We start from the raw sequence: 21,165 nt of genomic DNA on the forward strand, positions 1-21,165 counted from the left end.
GTTGAGGCCTGTTTTGGCCTCCAGGCCCTCTTCTGTCACCGGATCTGGGTTTCATCTCCCTCTGGCTGACATTTACGAAGAGGAGGAGCGGTCTGAGTTGGAGGACCCTGTTGAACTGGATGAGGCTCCCCAATTTTCTGGTGACAGTTGGAGGAGTTGCGATAGCCACTCAATGATGCCAGTGGGTTGGACACTTCCCCGGAAGTGGAGTTTAGTAGGCCTGAGCTTGGGGATCATGCAGAGTCTTCTTATAGGAGACTAATGGCACGAGTCTCGGAGTATCTGGGCTGGTCTAGTCCTCTAGAAGACTTTGTGCAGGATGATCTGACGGACATCTTGGATCAAGGTCCGTCCTCTGACCCTGTTTTGCCATTTCATTCTACCTTGCAAAAAAAGGTAGCAGCTGCTTGGCAGTCCCCGGAATCTCTTCCGACTGTGAATAAAAATCTAACTAAGAAATGCCGCCCTTCCGTTAGTGACCCCAGCTATTTGTCTACTCACCCCACTCCTGAGAGTTTGGTGGTTCAGGCGACTACGGCCACCTCGAAGCATGCAGCGTACCCTACCATCCCTCCGGATAGGGATGACAAGCGCTTAGATGGTTGGGCCCGGAAGGTATTTTCTGCTGGGAGCATGGTCTTGAAATCGGCCAACTCCACGTGTGCCTTGGCAAGGTTCTCACACACTCTGTGGAATTGTTTCCTTGGCGGCTGAGCATATTCCCGAGGGGGAAGAAAGGGATGGTTTCCTTGCTCTCGTGCAAGACAGCAAGGGTGCCATGTGTGAATCCCTTCAGTCAGGTTTGGATACCGCCGACAGTGTTAGCCTATCCATGGCTGCGAGCACTGTGATATGCAGGTTTGCGTGGTTGCGGAAGTCGGGGTTTGCTCCGGATGTGCAGGCCCGTCTTCTCGACATGCCCTTTGATGGCTCAAATTTATTTGGAAACAAGGCTGACGAGAGCCTTGAGCGGTTTCAAACCTCAAAAGCTGCGGCGAAGTCTTTGAGCATCGCGGTGCATCAAACCTCCGCCTTTTCGTCCTAGGGGACAGCAGTGGAGGGGAGGTTCCTTTCGGTACTACTCCTTTGGTAGTACGAGAGGGGCCGCCAGTCAAAGGGGCAAGCGGAAAGGTACCCATGGTGGACGGGGAAATTGTGGTGCCAGAGCCGCTCAGGCAATTGCCTCTTTGCCTTCAGGCTCTGCCGCAGCCTCTTCCAAACAGTCATGAGGCCATGCATGGTTAGCCGGTTGGGGGCAGACTGTCTCAGTATATCGAAGAATGGCAGGCCATTACTTCAGATGCTTGGGTGTTGGATACCATAGCCCACGGCTACTGTTTTACCTTCCTTCAGTGGCCTCACGACAATCCACCGGGGAAACTCTTTGAAGCTTCCGGATCCGCTCCTTGCACAGGAAATCTTGTCCCTGCTGGAGAACGGCACCATACAACTGGTGCCTGTAGCGGAGAGGAACAAGGGATGGTATTCCTTTATTTTTTTATCCCAAAAAAAACGGGGGTTTGAAACCCATCATGGACTTGCGTTGGTTTAACACACTCTTCCAGAAGGACAAGTTCAAGATGGTCACTCTTCTCAAGTCCTCAAAGCCCTTCAACTTCAGGATTGGTAGGTGTCTCTAGACCTCAGGGATGCTTACTTCCATGTGCCGATTCATACCGCGCACAGGAAGTACCTGAGGTTTGCAGCTGGCGACTCGCACTGTCAGTTTCAGGTCCTGCTGTTCGGATTGACCTCTGCCCCAAGGGTCTTCACCAAGCTCATGGTGGTGGTGGCAGCGTACCTCAGGCGAGGGGGTGGGGGGGGGATTCACGTCTACCCCTTCCTGGACGACTGGCTGATCAGGCGCGCTCTACCAAGCTAGCTTAGGATCATCTGTCACCTGCTGCACCCTCCACAGGCTGGGCTTCTCCCTGAATTTCAAGAAGTCACACCTGACACCTTCCCAACAGCTCCAGTACATCGGGGCTGGGTTGGATACGTCCTTTGGGAAGTGTTCGCCTCCCATGGTAAGGGCTCATCACATTGTGCAGATGGTGGACAAGTTTCAACATGCCCAGAGTCTCCCGGCTTTCGACTTCTTAAGATTGCTCGGCCTCATGCCTTCCTGCATTTTCCTGGTGCCAGAGGCCAGGCTGCGGATGAGATCCCTGCAATGGGTCCTCAAGATGCAGTGGTCGCAGTTCTCCGGCAAGATGACTGATCCTGTTCAGATCTCGCGCTCAGTCTCCCAGGACCTTCTGTGGTGGGTGAACGAAGGGAACCTGATGAAGGGGGAACCGTTTTGGCAGCCGTGGCCGGAGGTGACTATAGTGACGGACACTTACTCGCAGGATGGGACGCTCATGCCAACAACTTGACCGCCAGCGGTTGTTGGTCTCCGTTGGAGTCCAGACTCCAAATCAATCTGTTAGAGCTGAGAGCCATCAGGCTAGCCCTGAAGGCTTTTCTGCCCTCGGTACGGGGGAAGAGTGTCCTGGTTATGACGGACAACACAGTGGCCATGCATTACTTCAACAAAAAAGGGGGGGGGTGGGTGGGGCGCAGTGCTTTTGGGGGTGGGAGGGGTGGGTGGAGGTCAGGTTCTCCGTACAGAGGTCAAGACTCTCAACCTTCACGCTTGGTATCTGAAAGGTTGAGTTATAAGGATTGGGGACCTCCCGGATGACGTGATGGAGGTGTTGCTTTTGGCTAGGCGGCCTGCAACAAAATCCCTGTACCGTTGGCGTAAGTTCTGCGACTGGTGCAGGGAACACAGTGTTGATCCTTTTCAGTGCTCCGTTCCTATGGTTGTCTTTTTTTTTTTTTTTGCTTTCTTTGGCCCACAGGGGCCTTCAAGTGGGTACCATTAATGGTTACCTGGCGGCGCTGCCCATCTTTAAGCGCTTGCCTGAAGACTGTTCTTACTTTAAGATTCCTTTTGATTTCTCAGTTTCTTAAAGGACTGACTAATGTATTCCTGCCATCCCCTTTCCAGGTGCTGGTTTGGGATTTGAATTTGGTTTTGAGATTTCTCATGGGTGCTCCGTTTGAACCTTTGCATTCTTGTCCTTTTGAGATTAGTGTCTTTCAAGACTGTTCTTGGTTGCGGTGACTTCTGCTCGCAGAGTGAGTGAATTGCAGGCAAGCCACCCTTTACTGTGTTTCACAAGGACAGGGTTATACTGCGCGTATGTCCTTCTTTTCTACCGAAGGTTGTCTCTGAATATCATCTGAGTCAAAAGGTGGCATCTTTCTACCCTCCTCCTCATCCTGGTAAGGAAGAGGAGCGGCTCCATCGGTTAGATCCTCGGAGAGCTCTTAGCTTTTACATTACGGCACCACACCAGAACCATCATCAACTGTAAAAAAACCTAGGGGTCCTGATGGATAACAACCTCACCCTGGAGCCACAAGTAAACTCGGTAATCAAGAAATGTTTCTTCCTCCTGCGAGCAGCAAAAAGGATCCTACCGTTCCTGTCGTTCGCCAACAAAACACTTACCATCATCGCTCTGATCATGTCCAGAGTATACTATGCCAATAGCCTATACCTGGGCATGCCCGAACGACTGCTAAAAAAACTGCAACGCATACAAAATGCAGCAGCCAGACTCCTCCTCAAGCTACCCAGAAGAGAACACATCACACCTGTGCTAAAAATACTACACTGGCTACCGCTGAAACAGCGAATAAAGTTCAAAGCCATGTGCATCACGCACAGAACAATACACAAACAAGGCGCAGAATTCCTAAGCACCAAACTACGCCTACATCAACCGACAAGAACACTAAGATCAAGCACCGACATACACCTGGAACCAAAACCCTACAACAGGAAAAAACTCGGATGATCGTCTTTCTCTCACCAGCCACCCAAAACTTGGAACAACCTACCTAAGAATATACGGAATACAACAAACCACCTAGCATTCAGGAACCTCCTCAAATCATGGCTCTTCAAAGCGTAACTACTATAGAGACGCACCGGAATGCCCATACACTAAAACAATGATGAAAATAACTCCAACCTCGGCATCCTCAATTTGGACAAACACTCAAGCCAAAGAACCAACCACTCGACAGAGCATAAGACATCATGGAAATAGCCGCAAAGGAAGGCTACAGAGACTGACCACACAACTAGACCCAGACGAAACCTAGACTCTCCCGCTGGTACACACCGGACAAACACACCCAGACCGGCAGGCGCATCTAGATAGACGTTAGCCCGCGTTGCATGTAGATAGGATTGATCGAAGGATAACACGCCTGCGCCTAGAAAAACGTGAATGCCAGCTTGTGCCACACTCAAAGCCGTGAACACCAGCCTGCGTGGCGTTTGGATGGAGTTTTGAACGTTAGCTTGCCCACACCTGGACCGATCTCTAAACACTAGCCTGCGCCACGGCTAGATAAGTGTGAATGTTGGCATGATCAGACCTGTATGGAGCCCTAATCATTGGCCTGCGCCGCGCGTAGATGAGAATGTGAGGGCCGACAAGTGCCACACTCCCCAGAACTGAGGGTGCTAGCATTGGTAAAGGTCAGATAACCCACTACCCAATAAGCTCAAACTCTGCATACTTATCTCACTCAAAAACTCACACAACCATCTCTTGCACAACAAACCGCACGCACTTCACAACACTGCAACAACACATAAACCGGATCAACAGCACACGCGGACTGACTCCGATCAGATACCTGCACCAAAGCTCAGCACCCGGTGTATACTGAGTTGAAGCTGCCAACAGCACACCACTCCTCTCACTATCCTACTCCCGTCTTCAACCTACTAACCCATCCCACCTTTATCGTTTGCAGATCCGCCTGAGCGCCTGGGGACCAATTCCGTTGTTGACGGTGCGCGGTACAAATAACATTTAACATTTCTAGGATGTCCAGGGTCCGAGTGGACGATCAACTCTGGACGACAAAAATATTGCATACCTATAATCATCTTTCTGATGCCTGTATCTCCTTAGATGCACATGCGTCCACCCTTGCTCCCCTCTTTGGGAGTAGAAGGTATATAGACAAAGTACACACCTTTTTTATTTTAACTGTACTACAATACTCTTTATGCATTCTCATGTATGAAGCAAAACAATCGAGGACTTGGACCATGGGTACAGTACACGTCACACTAGGGAGGTATCGGGTAATAATATCCCCATATATATGGTCGCCGTAAATAATATCGCCGGGAAAATGTTGTGGCGATATTATTTGGGTGACCATATATATGGGGACAGGGGCAAAAAAAAAAGTTTGTTACATGCAATAATGTCACCACAAAAAACAGTAATTTTTCGGCGATATTTTTGCATGGCGAAATTTTTGTGGCGACATTATTACATGGAACCACTAGGGATAGTATTACAGACTCGCCCTGTCGACGTCCCTTTTCATTTTTGAAAACAAGCCCTGCAATACTCTGCACCAACCACTAGATGTCGGCCTATGCCAAGAATGTGAATGTAAGCAGATACAAGCATCAGAAAGAAGATTAAAGGTATGGAATATTTGTGTGTGTATGTATATATGTATATATGTGTGTGTGTGTGTGTAATATATATATTTATATATATATATATATACATATATATATCTCATTCTGCCCTTTTCAAATTGGAGAATTTATATGGGCAGATGGTAGAAGAAATACCAAGATGGTGGACTCACTCTCCCAGATTATGAATTGTACTTTCTGGCTGGACAGCTGCAATTCACGACTAAGTGTAACCATTTACATGGTTCGTCAGATGGGAAACTGTTGGGAGACACCCCCCATGCATAAAAATTGGCTGGAAACGGTTATGGGCTCAGGTGGGCAATGCTGGGTCCTCCTGTATCGAAAAGGTAGTTTAACAGGTATGGAAGCGTGCATGTGTTAAACTGTTTCAAAGAGACTTCGGATATCACTCTAAGAGTAATTAAGCTAGTGAAAGTAATATAAGGACATAAGCAATGAGCTAAACTAGGATTCTCGTTAGTGGGAGACTTATTTGAAGGTGGCCGTTTGCTTTATTTTGAAGATTGGAGGAAGCAATACGGAACAAGGGCAGGGTCAATTTCTGAATTATGCGAAGCTGGCTAGGTGGCTGCTGTCGAAATGGGGATCGATCGCTGAGGAACCACTGACTGACCTCTGTCACACACCATCTTAATTATGGGTGACTCGAAATGCCAAATATCTCAATTATATCCAGTTCTGCAGTATAGTATGGTGGTACCACAACCCAAGGTGAAAGGAAAAATGGGAGCAGGATATTGGGGAAACTGCTGGATGGTGGTGTATGTGTTAAGATATGTACACAAGGTAAATAAAGTGTCACGTAACGTGAGGTACAATATTTTTCATGGGGTTTATGACTCCTAAAAGATTACATTTAATCAACAAAGGCATCCCTCATAGATGCCCAAGACATCTACAAGACAGTGCTGATTTTTGGCACATGGTTTGGGTATGTCCAGTTAGTAATCTTCTGACAAAGTGATTGGAAAAAGTAACACATTGGTACCTAAAATACTTAGATTTTGTTCTTAAAATATTTCTGCTGTTTGTTCTTGATGAGGTGTGGGGGGCGTAAGAAGAAATGCATGAAATAATTTGCAGGATTCCTATACTGTTGATGAATAGGCGATTTTCATGGAAATTAGAAAGGGCCATTGATACTGCATTTAAGGTCTAGAAATGAAGTCCTATTCCATTCGGAACTAATGATCTACTGTTGACGTGTCCTGGGTCAGTGGAGAGTATGTTGCAACAGGTTATTGTAAAGATATGCGAACTAGGTCATAATGATACTGTAGGAAGGTTAAGTACAGGCTGATCTTGTGTGGCGCGGAGGGAGTGTCTGTTACACAAGAATTGATGTAGTAATCCTGTGGGAGACTACACGACACTTGTCCTCTTGGTATTCGATAACCCACCTTTTGGTATAGGCCTGTACTACACAAGCTGGTAGTGTGACTGAGCAGCCAGGCTCATCTCAAGAGGGGTACATGTGAGCTGTAGATCTGTAGCAATGAAATTCGGAAATACAAGTTATAAATAGTTATTTATTGAACAGTAGTTTTTAAATAATTATTCTTTAAAAGGGGCAATATAGGTAACAATCAAATATATTTTTCCAGAATCCCCACCAAGCTAGTAGATTAGAGATGTTTTTTACACACTTCCTACACCCTGAGGTGACTTCACTAACAGGACAATGATGGTATTTATATATCCCTAGTACACTTTGTAAATTCTGAGGTTTGTAGAAAGCAAGGTTTAAGGGTTAAACAGGTTATTGGAGCATGTGAGCACTTAAATCTTCCAATGAAGACTAGACAAAAACCTTTCCCAGCAATAATAGTTTAAAACCAAATGATCACCTCCTGAGGGACAGTAAATATCAAAGTCAAATGGACTATAAGAGTCTACAGGGAGTCAGGACAGCCAAAGTCAATTGGAGCACAGTCTATGGAGCGGAGGCACGTATAGGCTAACAAAGCCTTGCACAAAGTTGGAGAGTTTGTGGAAGAAAAATCACTGTTGGGTCACAAGCTGTTACACTTTTGAAGGGTAGAGCAGAAATCAACTCTAGCAAAGTAGCTACTGAAAGTCTCAACCCCAAGTCAGAACCATACCCTTGGTTAGAAGAAGAGTGGTCCAGCTGGCTTCTGTCTGGTTGCATTGATGCAGATCCTGGGTTCCTGGGCTTCTGTCATGGAAAAAAGAGGGAGGCTGGCTATAGGACTCCTGCAGCAGCAATTCGAAGGTCAGCGGCAGATACAGGCTCTTTTCAGATCAGCGGCACTTCCCGGTTTCAGCTCTCGGTAAACAGCACCACCGCTGACCTTGGACACTGGTTGGACTTCCTGCACTCCTTGAGTCCTGCACTCTGGTGAGGGGACTCGAGCACTGGTCTTCCTGCTTTTGGAGGGTAGCGGAGAGACTACTGGAGATTCTGGCTGGATTGCAAACATTGCACTCGACTCGGATTTCTCAACCCCTGGCACTCGGTTCCTGCAGCAGCAAAACAGTACAGCCAATCAGGGGCGATGGTCCAGTGGTGTTAGTCTTTGGGTTAGTTGGTCCCACTAACCCAAGGGAAGAAGTCGTCACTTCCGGAACTTCTCTTGTCGATCAGAAAGTTTCATCACAGCAGCAGGGCTTCACTGGGCAATTCAAAGGTCCAGGAGGATGGAGCACGTTTTTCACGGTTTCTTCGTCAGGTGTTCTTCCCTGTGGTCGACTCTGCCTCTAGTCCCAAAACCCTCACCTTTTAAGCGGGCTTCTCCCATTCATGCACAGGATAGCTGTCACTCAAACCGCAGGGTGGGTGTCCTGAAAGGACAGCCAGCCAATTCGGCCTGGGTGCATTCAGGCATTCCTAAAGACATAGGACATAGGACAGGGGACTTTCGGGAACCTCCCTCACTTCCTGCCCTTCCAGACAAACTGGAGCCAGAGGCGGGTTTCAGCAGTGAAGCCCGCCAAAGGCAAAATGAAGAAAGGGCTAAAACCTAACTTGGGACGCAGAGTAAAACCCAAGAAATTCCTCACAAACAGAACATGGCGAAAAATGAAGGCCGGGGCCATTTTAACAAAATGGTCACCCATGGATGCTATACTGCAGCTGAGGATTCAACCTGCTGTAGAAATGCACAATGGTAGGAGCATTAAACCACTGCCACCAGCCATTTAAAGGAGTGAGGGTAACATAAAAACTGTTACACGAGTAGTTAGGATAAGGGGCTACTAAGTAACCCCCAGGCACTCCACGTAAGATGCTGTGTGCTGGACCCACAAAGAGAAAAGGTAAGTAAAGTCCATTTCTATTCTTGGGAACAGTAGTTCACACAAGAAAAGGTATTTAAACTTTATCAGAAATCTAAAGGATTTCTCTGACACTGCCCTGGAGGTGCTGTGTGTCGCCATACAAAATGTAGATGCCTATGGAGTTTGTCAGACTCCAAAAACAAAGGAAATGCATAATCCAAATCACATGAGGGTGAGAAAAAGGGCTCACTCACTCCAGGGTTGAAATTAAAAAGTCCAGCAAAAGAGATGGGTGTCTCTATGGTTGAAGGGAATGGGCACAGAAATGAGAATTCTCCCCAACGGTGTCGGGAATGGGATGTTGGCAAATGTGTTATGAGCCACATTTGAAAACAAAGATTCAAAAATAAAATCAATTGTGTGCAGCATCCTTAAAGTATGTGTATCTTGAGACTCAACTTTTGCACAATTTACCATGGCTGCAAGTGACTGGCAAGACTGTAAATTTGCTCATTTTCTAGAATTGCCATTTTCTTTCTACAACCATTGGCAGGATGGGCTTATCGCGTGCCATGGTTCATATTGCTACAAATGCCACCACCTGCATCAAACCAATCTAATTTACTAAATACCTGCATTTTAACTTGGTTCTTTGAAGATATGTTGTGCTCAGGTTTTTAATGTTCAGTTACATTGTGTAAATCCTAGGTTTACTTATTTTTGGCAACTTATTTTGATTTCTAGCTAATTGTCTGCACATGGCTAAAGTTTGCATTGCATGTGTTGTCAAATATCACAGTGAAACTTAATCCTTTGAAGATTAAGCAGGGTACAAATTAAAATCTGTATAAAAACCTTAATATAATCGCCACAGTTGCAGTGTAGGAAACACCCCTATTTATTTGGATAGGAAATTATATATATTCTTTTAATATTTTGCTTTTTCTTTAACATTTATTACTGTCAGTAAATGCCTATGTAGAGCACCACGGTCTTTGTGAGTCAATCAAGATGCATCAGATTTTTGTAACTTCCATTTTGGTTTTTACCAATAATAATGATTTTTGTTAGTTTTTATGTATTTGTTTAAATGTCTGGTCCGGGCTTCAACTGGTCACCTTTCCTTTGTGACAAAGCCATTTATTGTGTAACTCTCCTCCGTATGGCAGGCTTGGTCCGCATCTGTGTGATTTCTAGTTCTGCACAATAGGTTTAGTAGCTGGAGAACCAGACCACTAGCAAATATGTGTCAATTTTGGTAGAACTGTCTGCTCCATCTACTTGTTAAATCTGAAAAATGTAATCCTTCACGAAGGATTTTGTCGGAGTAATTCCAGCATTTGAAGCAATATTCTTTACATAACTAAGAGTTTTGTTTGGAAATGTTGTCAATGTTTAACAATTTCCATTTCTTTTACAGGAAAGAAGACATTCGAGCTACTGAAAAAGACAAGGTTGGTCTGAGATTTGTGCCTGCTGGGAAACCAATTGGTCATTTGAAAAATCTCACTCTTTCAACATTTCAGATTGTGTAGCGATAAACATAGGGTTGCCATTTGTCCCTATTTGTTTCTTTGGCGAGGACAAGATATAAAGTTCTACCGTCTTTTACCCACCTAGATTGTGCTCCTGAAACTGTCCCGGGTTCCAGAACGGCATAATGCAGGATCAATCTTGAAACTTTGCCCAAAGACCAATTTTAGAGTGACACTCGAACTCTGTACTGAAGGAAATTAGACTTTATGCATGCATTGTGCAAAATAAAGAAACCAGGCTAGTTCAGACCACATCGGTACCTCATCTTATCTGGATTTCTTCCTTTTTTTTATCTGCTTTATCAAACTTGTAGTCGGGAGTTCATATTATGAAAAACAAAACTGCAGTTATCAAAATACAAAAATGAAAACTTAGACTGGATGTGCTCCAGAAGCCTGGCATGTTTTTCATTGAGAGATCCTATATTTTGAAAATGACCTTGCTGCTGCACATCGATAATCCTAAAGAGGCAATGTGATCTGAAATACTGAGATATTTGAACATGGAACATTTTTTGTCACAAAAACTAAGCTTACGTGATATTTGTCGGATAGGAGCAAAGACCGACTGCTGTAGATGTTCTTCCACTCCCCACAAGAGGCGTGGGACTGGGCGGACAGTGAAGGAGTGGGCCCTGCAGAGCGTTGGGAACTCTTGGGTCTGATTTGTAAAGCAGGGTTGACAAACTGGCATGCATTAAACTTATGGGAAACATATGTTCCGATGGCAGGAAATATAAGTGACTAGAGCGGATGTGGAGAGTGGTGATGAGCACACACACCGCCTGATCTTCCATCGTGGGTGGGGATATTCCTGGTTTACTTTGTTGTTGTAGGGCGACAGATGCTTCTAGTTGGGGGGTTTGTGTGGGGTTGGAGGGGGGGGGTTTGTAGGGGAAAGTTGGTTTGGTTCGGGGACTTGGGGCTTTTATATGGGGAGGGAGATACCACACCAGGGGAAGGATCATAGCTTCAAGAGGGAGTCGGGGCTTCTGGATACATGCGAGATATTATGGGAGTGGATAAGCCACGAAATAGTATATTCAACTGTATGTCTTGGAACGTTAATGGGCTCCTAGATGAGATCAAGTGAAGTCTGGTGGTGACATTTTGTCAGCGCATCAAGCGGATATAGTGCTGCTGCAGGAGACCCACATGTTGGGCACAGCATGTGGCGGAGCAAGCAGGGTTCATGAGGGAGTGCAGGGGGTGGCGATCTTAATTAAGACATTGTTGGCATTGGAGGTGCAACGTGGAGAGGGGACGGGGGACTGATTCCCCTGAAGGGAACTCTATGGGGGGGGGGGAACAATATTCATCACCGATGTGTATGCCCCTCCATCTCAACAAGCGGACACTCTTACTAGAGTGCAGGCGTGGCTGACCGAACACTGGTGGGACATTACAGTAGTGGGAGGTGATTTTAATAAGTCACATCCTTGCTGGATAGGATGCCTTACGTCTCATGGGGGCGAAGGCATTCACTTCTGACTAAGCTCAATTCCATCATGGTAGCTACAGGGCTTAGGGACATATGGAGGGACATGTACCCTGGGGAATAGGGGTTTCTCTTTTTTCTCTTACGCACACTCATCCTTCTCGAGGATCTATTATCTACTTCTTCCAAGCACATTTGTAGGTAGGGCGGCCATGGGCAATTTTTTGCCAATGTGCATCTAAGATCATGCCCCCTGGTGGTCGCCATTCGGGCGCATGGCCAGTGTAGAGGGGGTGGAGGCTGAACTCATATGACTTGAAGGACACACAGATGGCGGGGGCCCTAAGAGAGGAATCGGAGGCATTTCCAGATCAACTCCGGGACAGTAGTGTCTCTCTACGCTCTGGGAGGCGTATAAAGCGGTGCTCCGGGATAGGGCGATGCAAGTGGTTAGACAGCACCTTAAGACCCGTAGGGAGCGCATGGACCAGCTAGAAGGGGAAGTGATAGTAGCCGAGGCGAATCATGCAAGGCAAAACACAGAATTCACAAGGAGGGCCCTAAGCAGGGTGCAGCAGAAATACAAGACAGTAGCTCAAGTGGATGCCCGCTTGTGATCGCAATGGAGTCTATAAAGTATCTGGGTATCCAAGTGGTGGCACAGAACTCGTGTTCCTATGTAACAACCTGGCCCGGTCCTACAGAAATTTAAGGGGGATGCCAAGCATTTTGGCAATTCTCCTGATTTCAATGGTACGAAAGGTGAAAGTATTAAAAATGTTGGCACTACTGCCTCTCCTGTATTTCCTCCAAAATACGCTAGTGAAGGTTCCAACTGGGGTGTTTGGCAAGATAGTCTTTGCAGAGAGAGATCTGGGGAAATAATATCCGCGGGGGGAGTTGGCATTAAAGACGTTATGAAGGTCGATATAGGATGGCAGGCTGGGGATCCCGAGCGTTCAGCATTATTATTGGGCCTCCCAAATCATGGCAGTAAATGAGTGGATGTTTGGGGGTAGGGAGGACAGGCCTCATGTAGAGCAGGAATTGAGTAGGATGGGGGCACGGCCTCCATTACAGTTGCTATACAGGGGCCTCCACACACACAGGGGTCTGTACGTTAGCTTCGAATAAGGCAGCTCTTAGGGTCATGGGAGGGTGGTTGGGGGGGGGGGGTAGTGACCAGGGAGGCTCCCATTTGGAGGTACTTGGCCCTGCCATAGATGTATAAACGGGGGGCTCAAAAGAGATGGCAGGAAAAGATGAGGGATATCCTAGAGCATGATAGTCTTGCATCATTTCCAAGGTTACAGGAGGGGTGTGACTTGCAAGACAGGGATAGGTTCACCTACGCCAGGCTGCAGCATGCTATGTCACCAGAGAGGCGGGAGGGATGGGGGGGGTCCCGGAGAGATCCCTGATGGAAGCTAATCTCCTAGAAGAAGAGATATAGGGGAAGGTGATAACGCAATTGTATCAGATGATCAACAACCATATGTCCAAACCGCTGGTGAAGTTAAGTAAAAGGTGAGCGGTGCACCATGGAGGAGGACTAGGCTGAGGCAGTGATGTAACCAAGAGAAGCAAGTATAACCATGCCGCTGCGTTTAACACATACAAAGTGCTGCTTAGGGCGTACTACTGCAGGGTCTGCCTTCATCGTATGGGCAGTGTACCGGAGCCCCAATGTGTGGTAGAGGGCTTCCTGTGTCATATGTTATGGGAGTGCCACAAGGTACAAGTCTTTTGGGGGTGGATAAGGGACCGGCTATCCAGAGTGGTTAGCGAAGCAGTTCCAGTGTGTCCCAAGCCAATGCATTTGTGCGCGTGTGTGTGTTTACAGGATTTACTGGCAAAGAAAAGTGTCTGATAAAATGGCCACGATGGTGGGGAAGAAAATCTTGGTAGGGGACTGGGGCAATACGACCACGCCCAGTGTCCATAAGTGGACAAAGGGAATGGCGTACTGTGCGGAAATGGAGAGAAGGGTCTATAGAGACAGAGGATGCCTGAAAGAATTCCGGACAATTTGAGCCAAATGGATGGAGGGCAATTGAGTTTTGAGCCTGGGGAGCCATCTGCGGATGAGGAAGGGTGGGAGTAGGTGGGTCAGGGGATTGCGGTGTGGGGGTGTAAAGTTGGGAGTGCTGGGTGGGGGGATGTTGGGAGAAAGTTACGCTAAGAAAAAGGGCTGTGATGGCAGGGCCATCTTAAGCACTTTTGGGGCCCTGGGCACGGACATCTTTGGGGCCCAACTGCACCAAACCAAAGGAATTAAGGGATCAAGAATACTGGTCGCGGTCACTGCCCTCGACCCATCGTACTCACAACCTATAGGTTAATATGCTGTCTTGCAGGATAATGGGCATTTTTACTCACTTTAAGTCCCCTCACCCTCTTTGCTCTAATCAGAATGATAAACAAGTAGCATTTGAAGACTAACATTAGCAGTCTACGAAGAGGTTACTGTTCTAGTACACACAGGATACTTTTTATCAATAGCATACAGGAATATATGCAGCCTGTAGTATTAATGCAGGACCGTATGTAAAAGGTACACATACCCTATAATAGACAGAGAACTCCTATTAGCTGCCTCACAGAATGCAAAAGTGCTCAGACATGATAGAGGAGACCAATTGGAAGGAAGGAGAAAGCTGCATATACCGTAGCATGGATAGTGGAAGCAGATTAGAAGCTACCAGGAAGGTGTCTTTATCCCGACAGACTGAGATTAGAAGTGGGATATGGTTTTCAAATAGTGTTGCCATTAGATAACAAAGGAACAAATGCCTGTGGTGTGCGATATAAATAGGCTCACTGTTAAAGTGGAAGCAACCCAGCAAAACCATGAATAAGACTTTCATGAAGATCATACAATGAGAAGGAAATCGCTCTGAAGGGCTGACAATTTCGAAAGGTTTAGGGACTGGCAATATTGAGAGGTTAGGCAATACAAGATTAAATGAGATAACCAGGATCACACATTGGTGAAGGGGTGAAGATGGGATGTGTGCCAATTGTGCAATTTCTGCATTTGAACAATTTCTTTTCCAGTTCTTACCATGCACTAAAACAATCTCATTTTATTCAAACGGACAGCAGTACACAAATCGCATTACCAAACATGACCATTTTGAAACAAATATTGCAGAAGGGTGTAATGCAAAATGGGAATGATTCTAGCTTCATGCTCCCCATCAAGGGAAATATATAAGTATCCGCATACCAATCGATGTGATTTAACAAATTTAATCTGGGTTTACCTTTTTGTATTTTAAAGCTTTAAATACTTCCAAAACAATGGCATGTCATTTTCGTTTATAAAAGTGCATAAAAACCTTTGACTTTTACCAAAAAGCAAACCGTTTTTTTGTGTCAAAGAAGTAGACCTTAAAATATGCTTGCCTGAGGCCTGCAATATCTGGTCCGGTCTCTTCTGTCTACCAACCCTTCCATCCAAATGGCCTACAAAAGATCAAGTAATGGGCTAAACGATACCAGCAGCATGCAAGAAGGCAAACCTCACATCAGACAGCACAGTAATGGAAGATATATTGGATGATTTGACCAGGATCTTTGTAGCGTCTGTTGGCAAATCGAGGATACAAGAATGAACGTTTAGAGGGGATTGGGTCCTCCGACGTATTCCATATCTATGACCGGTAATGTCCACAGCTGTGCTGCGGACATTACCTGTCATAGATATGGAATACGTCGTCGGACCATCCCATCGAAAGAACGTTACCAGGTAAGAAAGTAACTTGTTCTTTCGGTCCAAAGTCTTGAATTTCGATACTTACTCACCTCTTGCACTAAGCATTTATGCCATCGTTGGAGGAGATTGCCTAGATTTTACAACACCCCATCTGAACAAACCAATTTCTATACCTTCACCATACAGATGATGGGTTCGATTTTATTGCAACCCCTATCTGGTGCAGGTACATTGCTGATAGTAGCAGATGTTGTTCTGCAAAACCAAGTACATATGCAGGCAGGTTTATAAACTTCAGACGTAGGAAAGGCTCAGCCAGCCTTGCTGGAATGTGATATTCTAATAATCTGGTGCCGGTACATTGCTGATAGTAGCAGATGTTGTTCTGCAAAACCAAGTACATATGCAGGCAGGTTTATAAACTTCAGACGTAGGAAAGGCTCAGCCAGCCTTGCTGGAATGTGATATTCTAATTTTGCACATGAACTCAGATATCTCAGCAAGGGGTGCTTCACACACTGAGCTAACTTCTGAACCATTGTTGCACTCAATTTATCGATATGCATTTCACTGTTGCCTATTGCACACGATCAACATAATTCCTACAAGGAAGGAAAGCATGCTGCAGAGTTGTGCCGTAAGGAACACACAAACTATGTATACCACAGTGAACACAAAAAGCAATTCATGATGAAATGATCAAGGCAGAATGTATTTGTCGAAACAGAAAGGCAATGGGTTTAGAATTACAGCAGCACCCCATAAAATATCCTGATGTGTGCTATTTATGACTGGCGAATGATGGAATCTTACTTTTCACATCAGGCAGCCCTGTGGGGCCCACCTCTAAGGTGGGGGCCCTAGGCAAGTGCCCCTTCTGCCCTACCATAAAAACTTCTCTGTGTGATGGTGGTTTATATGGTTGACTATTACGTGCATTTGAAAAACAAATCAAATTTGTTAAAAAAAAAAAAGACAGACCGTTATATTGTCCTGGGAATTGGGTGATAAAATCGTAGCTGAAACGTTTGAGGGAGAAAGACCGAAAGTTAGTTTTTCCGAAAATAACTTTCGGTTTTCTCTCCCCCCAACTTTTCTGACAATGCCCTTGCCCCTCACCAACTTACTTTTTATACTTTGAGTCAGTAGCGGGGGACACCCCAGCAACCCCTGCTCACATTACAGTGAAGGGTGTAGTGGACACCCCCTGCAGCCTTACTTCACTGTAATATTTTCTATGGCATATTTGTTTGAATTTTTAGGCTATAGGAGATTTTCGTATAGCCTAAATTCGGTGAAATATGAGACAGGTTTTTTTTTGTCTTTTTGTGTGTTACCATTGTCTTGCAAGACAATCAACAGAGGTACACATTTACTCTACAGGAACAATCTCGCAACAATCCGACCCACAAATGCAATGTCCAGTCTACAAGAGAAGGCCTCCCTCCACTAGCCAGTCCATTTTGGAAGTTGCACAAGTCAGTCATTGATGTAGAAGTCTCCACTGTGCAGATCACATGATTGGCTCCTTCTGAAAGCTTCCAGCCCCAGATACTATCAAGGTACTCCTCTTCCTCATAACGCATGCTAGTAAATTTCCACAATTTCATACCCTAGCCCAGTCTTGGGCTATTCACTCCACGCGATCCCCGCAAAGGGGTAGGCGGGGTCCTTTGTATTAACATTACCCATTGGCTCTTGTGTTCTGGTTATGAAATAAAAGTACATTTTGAATGATTCTAGAGAAACACAATATATACCAACAAGGCTCTCCTTATGATTCAGTCCATACATATGAGCTAAATGTGAAAGGTTATCAAAACAACAACACAAATCATATTGGTGTGCATATTACTACTTTTGGGGAAGGTTTTCTCTTTTTAGCAACTTTCCCTCCATTTCTAGGGACCCCCAAACATTTGCTTTTTGTTTTTGTACTCTGTCCTGACTTTTTCCAGTGAAGTGAAGCCATTGTTGTGGGGAAACTGAGCAGTCTTTAGGGCTGTCAGTACAGGCAAACTGTTTCCCTTTTTTTTATACATGTTATGTATTTGTTGGATAGCTTTTATCATTACACAATGCATTGTACATTGCAGTGCAATGGGGTCTCTTTTGTTTGACCCTAGAATACTCTCAAAAGTATTTTTTTTAAATTTCTTTTTTATTTTTATTATTTGTATTTAACCAAATTGATTTTTACAAAAGAAGAAATTGTAGGTCCAGTATTTTATTAGTTACTTTAGATGTGCCTAAAGACAAGCTGGTGGCAGCAGTTGCAGTTTCTCTATTTTTGCAATACATTTTGTTAGCCTTACTGTGTTTGGCTACTAACTGTGGCTAGTGTCCTCACCTGGCCGTGACACAAGGGTTATGCTTGTTCTTTGGGCCATCTTGTCCTGTGGCCTTCTTCCTGCCCTACCAGATCAGGAAAATCCTTTTATAGTCATGCATTGCCTGGGAAAGCCCTGGTTTCCGCGGGCTGGTGCAGGGCCATGTGTGTTTTTCCCCAGAAAGTGGGCTCAGACTGTCTGGCCCCAATCCACACACTGGTTTATGTATGTCTAGGGAGTATACAGGAGTTTCACAATCAGGGGTCCCGATTGGGCCACTGCTGGGGTGTGTGGGGGGGGGGGGGATCTTCCGTTGGGTGGGCTGAGTTTCTGTCTCAACTGAGTTTATGGATAAGGAGTCCTGCAGCCATGCCTCAGATCCTGGAGAAATCCTCCAAGGAGCCTACTATCCTGCCCAGCTGTGAAGACCCTTGGAGACTCGTGGACTGTCCTAAGAAGACCTGGTGACCAACTTGCTGCATTCCCAGTGGAGCCCTGTCTGGCTGGTGATCCTCAGAAGTCCTTCACTGGTGCCTTTGACCATTGGAGTGCCCAGCCATCTGGAATCTTTGGAAGCATTCCTGGAACCATCCTGTGGACTGACCAACTCCAGTTTGGGCTACCACGGTAGAGGGGTTATGGTTCGGTATTTCAGCTCAGAACTCTGTTCTACAAGAGTCACTCCTGCGAAAATTCAGCTTTCCAGCTTCAACAGGAGCTGCGATAGGAGACCAACTCTGACTGCTGTGCATGGATGATTTTCATCAAAACCGGCTTTCCTGCGGTCGAGTACCTGGATTTGTGCTGCATTGTTGTGAGTTGCATTCTTCGACACAAACAGGTTGCACCAGCACCTGAATCCAACCAGGACATCTCTTGCACCTACAACTCCTGGGCTCCTGGGCTCTGGCGACCAGAAGCAACAGCGCGAAAACAGAACTCAGACGATCTTCAGTCTGAAGAGAAACCAGAGTACGGGGGTGAGTTACAACAATATTTACCTGCTCACCCCCATCTCCACCTGTAAAAGTTTTCAGAACTTCTGTAAAGCTTTACATTTTTTTTGGCTTTGACAAAACGTGTTGCTGAAAGCTGGGGGACCGTTTTATTTACTAGAATACTCACCTGACTTTTGGAACAGTTTTCCCATCTATAAGACCCTCCTCCTAATTCTTTCCCATCTCCCACAACTTCCTTGAACTTTGTGCGCTTTCAAGGGACAAGACCCCATTCAAGTTAGGGTTGGATTTCTGAAAGTTAGGGTTGTATTATTTTGGACTGCCAGTGTAAATCTAGCCATTCCATTCCCTTTCAGTATTGTGGAGTGAGGGCATTTTGTTTCTTTTTAAAATGTTTTTAGTTTGTGACACAAACCTTTAAAAAAGTTATATTTATATAGGCATATATCAACATAAAAGGTTAATAAAGCATCATCGTAGTCAGAGTAACATAATAAGACATACAGTGTAAGTAACACAAGCTAATAAGAATAACAAAGGATAAAAAGCATATTAGTAAATTAACAATTTCACAAACGAATAAAATGTATGACATAGGAGTGAGGACATTGTGATTTTATTGCACTGGCTATAGGGGCTGTATATATGTATTTGATTAGTTTGTGTGATAGTTACTTGCTTTTAGTAATTTGTTTTGTGTTTGCCTGGCCATAAATATAGTAATTGTATAACTATCTGTGTGTAATCCTTGATTACTTACCTTGTGGACCCTTTACCAGGCTCACCTCTTCATGAGAATTGGCCTTCACCACTCTCCATGCTACCTTGATTGGTTTGGCTACAGCTCCCAGAGCAGTCCCTGTTAACTAACTAGGTTGGCCTCCCAGGCCAGAGTATAGAAATCCAGTCTAACACTTACTACTGAAAATAATTATTGATAAAGTGAAATCTTCATACATCTGTTTCCACATTCCCCCCATTGCAGTAGAATTGCCACTTTTCTTTCTCACTATTCCTCTCCTTAAATATAACATGGGTTTTGTGGGAACAGTCTATTTAGACATAACTTTATCGATCCCTTCAATGGAATCTAAAGTTCAATATTCATCAGGGCATCATTTTCTTTTTTCGAACTCGCTCTAGTATAAAAAAGATTCTACTACCAGCAGTAGTGGAGGTCTGGTGGCATAGGTAGTAAGACTGCCCTTACTACTCCCACATCTACAACTGCAAACAATCTGTCCTTTTAAAGAACAGAAATACAAGTTAAACCTTTGATTGCAGCTGTGACAGGTTTCTCTTTCATGCTTTGTGTTATCATACATGGAAGGCGTGCTCAGAGTGGCATACTGGTGGGTGACTGGAAAGGCTCTTTTTGACAATAAAAACAGTTTCTAGTATATGTAATGGTTTCGTCAGATCTGACTTTCTGAACCTGGGATAGGAAGAAGTTCTAAAAGATTTGCAAAACTGTGCGTCACCATGTTCAAACGGTGTCCTATTATAAGTGTATTGACTTGGCCCTTTCCATCATCCAGAAGACATTTACTCTGGTTTGTGTTCAAAGCAAAAAATGTATGTCTACGGACTGTGTTCTACAAATCCATATGCAGTTTACCTCGAATACCTCTGTTCCTTGTCTGGCTATACATGTAGCCCACCCCTCAACAGATCCTGTCTCCTACTAACCTCAATTGGCTTTAACTTAATTGAACACTGTATCTGGGGATATTCAAGAAGCCCTAATAACCAATTTGTTCCTAAATTATCCACACGGCTGGCATTATCCCCTGGGCACTGGTCAGGAACCAAAATGGCTCTCCATTAATCTGTGGCACCCATGTATCACAATTAGTCCGTCCTTAGAGCATCCAGCCCACGTACCCAGTAAGACTTGATAGGTCAGGTCACAGGCTCAATTGATGGCCCTATGGCTTTGAACGAACACAGCTTCATCTGATGCTTCAAACTGCTGTACTGCCACATCTCTCTGCAGGTACTGCAGATTTTCCATTATGATCTCTTGGCCTAGCTTGATGCCACACATTAGCACATTCTTATGTGGTGTTCCTTGTGGTTATCCTGGACTTGTGTGCATGCAAAGTCCAGTTCCAAGGCTGCTTCAGATTTGGTTAAATTTGATAATTTTTGACTGCAGTTCCTTTGGTGAAGTACTCGGAGCAGAAATGTCTAATTCCTCCAATATTTGCATTAGTCTTGGTCAGTTGTGCCCCCAGTGGTAAGTCCAGACAACGGTCGAAGGAGACTATGCAAACGTTCCAGGTTGCAATGGCGGAATGTGTTCATCCCACACCAGATCCTGCTTACTCTTTTGAGACTGCAATACTTGCCCCTGCTGTTCTAGGCATATTGCCACACCTCCCGAACATTTGGGGTACTGTAACGTAACTT

General features: G+C 45.2%; 1 protein-coding gene across 1 annotated transcript in view; it reads left to right on the forward strand.

Moving 5' to 3' along the window:
- The window catches only part of EXOSC1 (exosome component 1), a 182,871-nt gene that overhangs the window by 107,902 nt on the left and 53,804 nt on the right, over positions 1 to 21,165 (forward strand). The window contains exon 5 of the mRNA XM_069611579.1: positions 10,194 to 10,227. Within this exon, the coding sequence (XP_069467680.1) occupies positions 10,194 to 10,227 (34 nt within the window). The remainder of the gene's footprint in view (positions 1 to 10,193; positions 10,228 to 21,165) is intronic.

Source organism: Ambystoma mexicanum, chromosome 8, assembly GCF_040938575.1.
Source record: "Ambystoma mexicanum isolate Mex_15411 chromosome 8, UKY_AmexF1_1, whole genome shotgun sequence".
Taxonomy (NCBI): Eukaryota; Metazoa; Chordata; class Amphibia; order Caudata; family Ambystomatidae; genus Ambystoma; species Ambystoma mexicanum.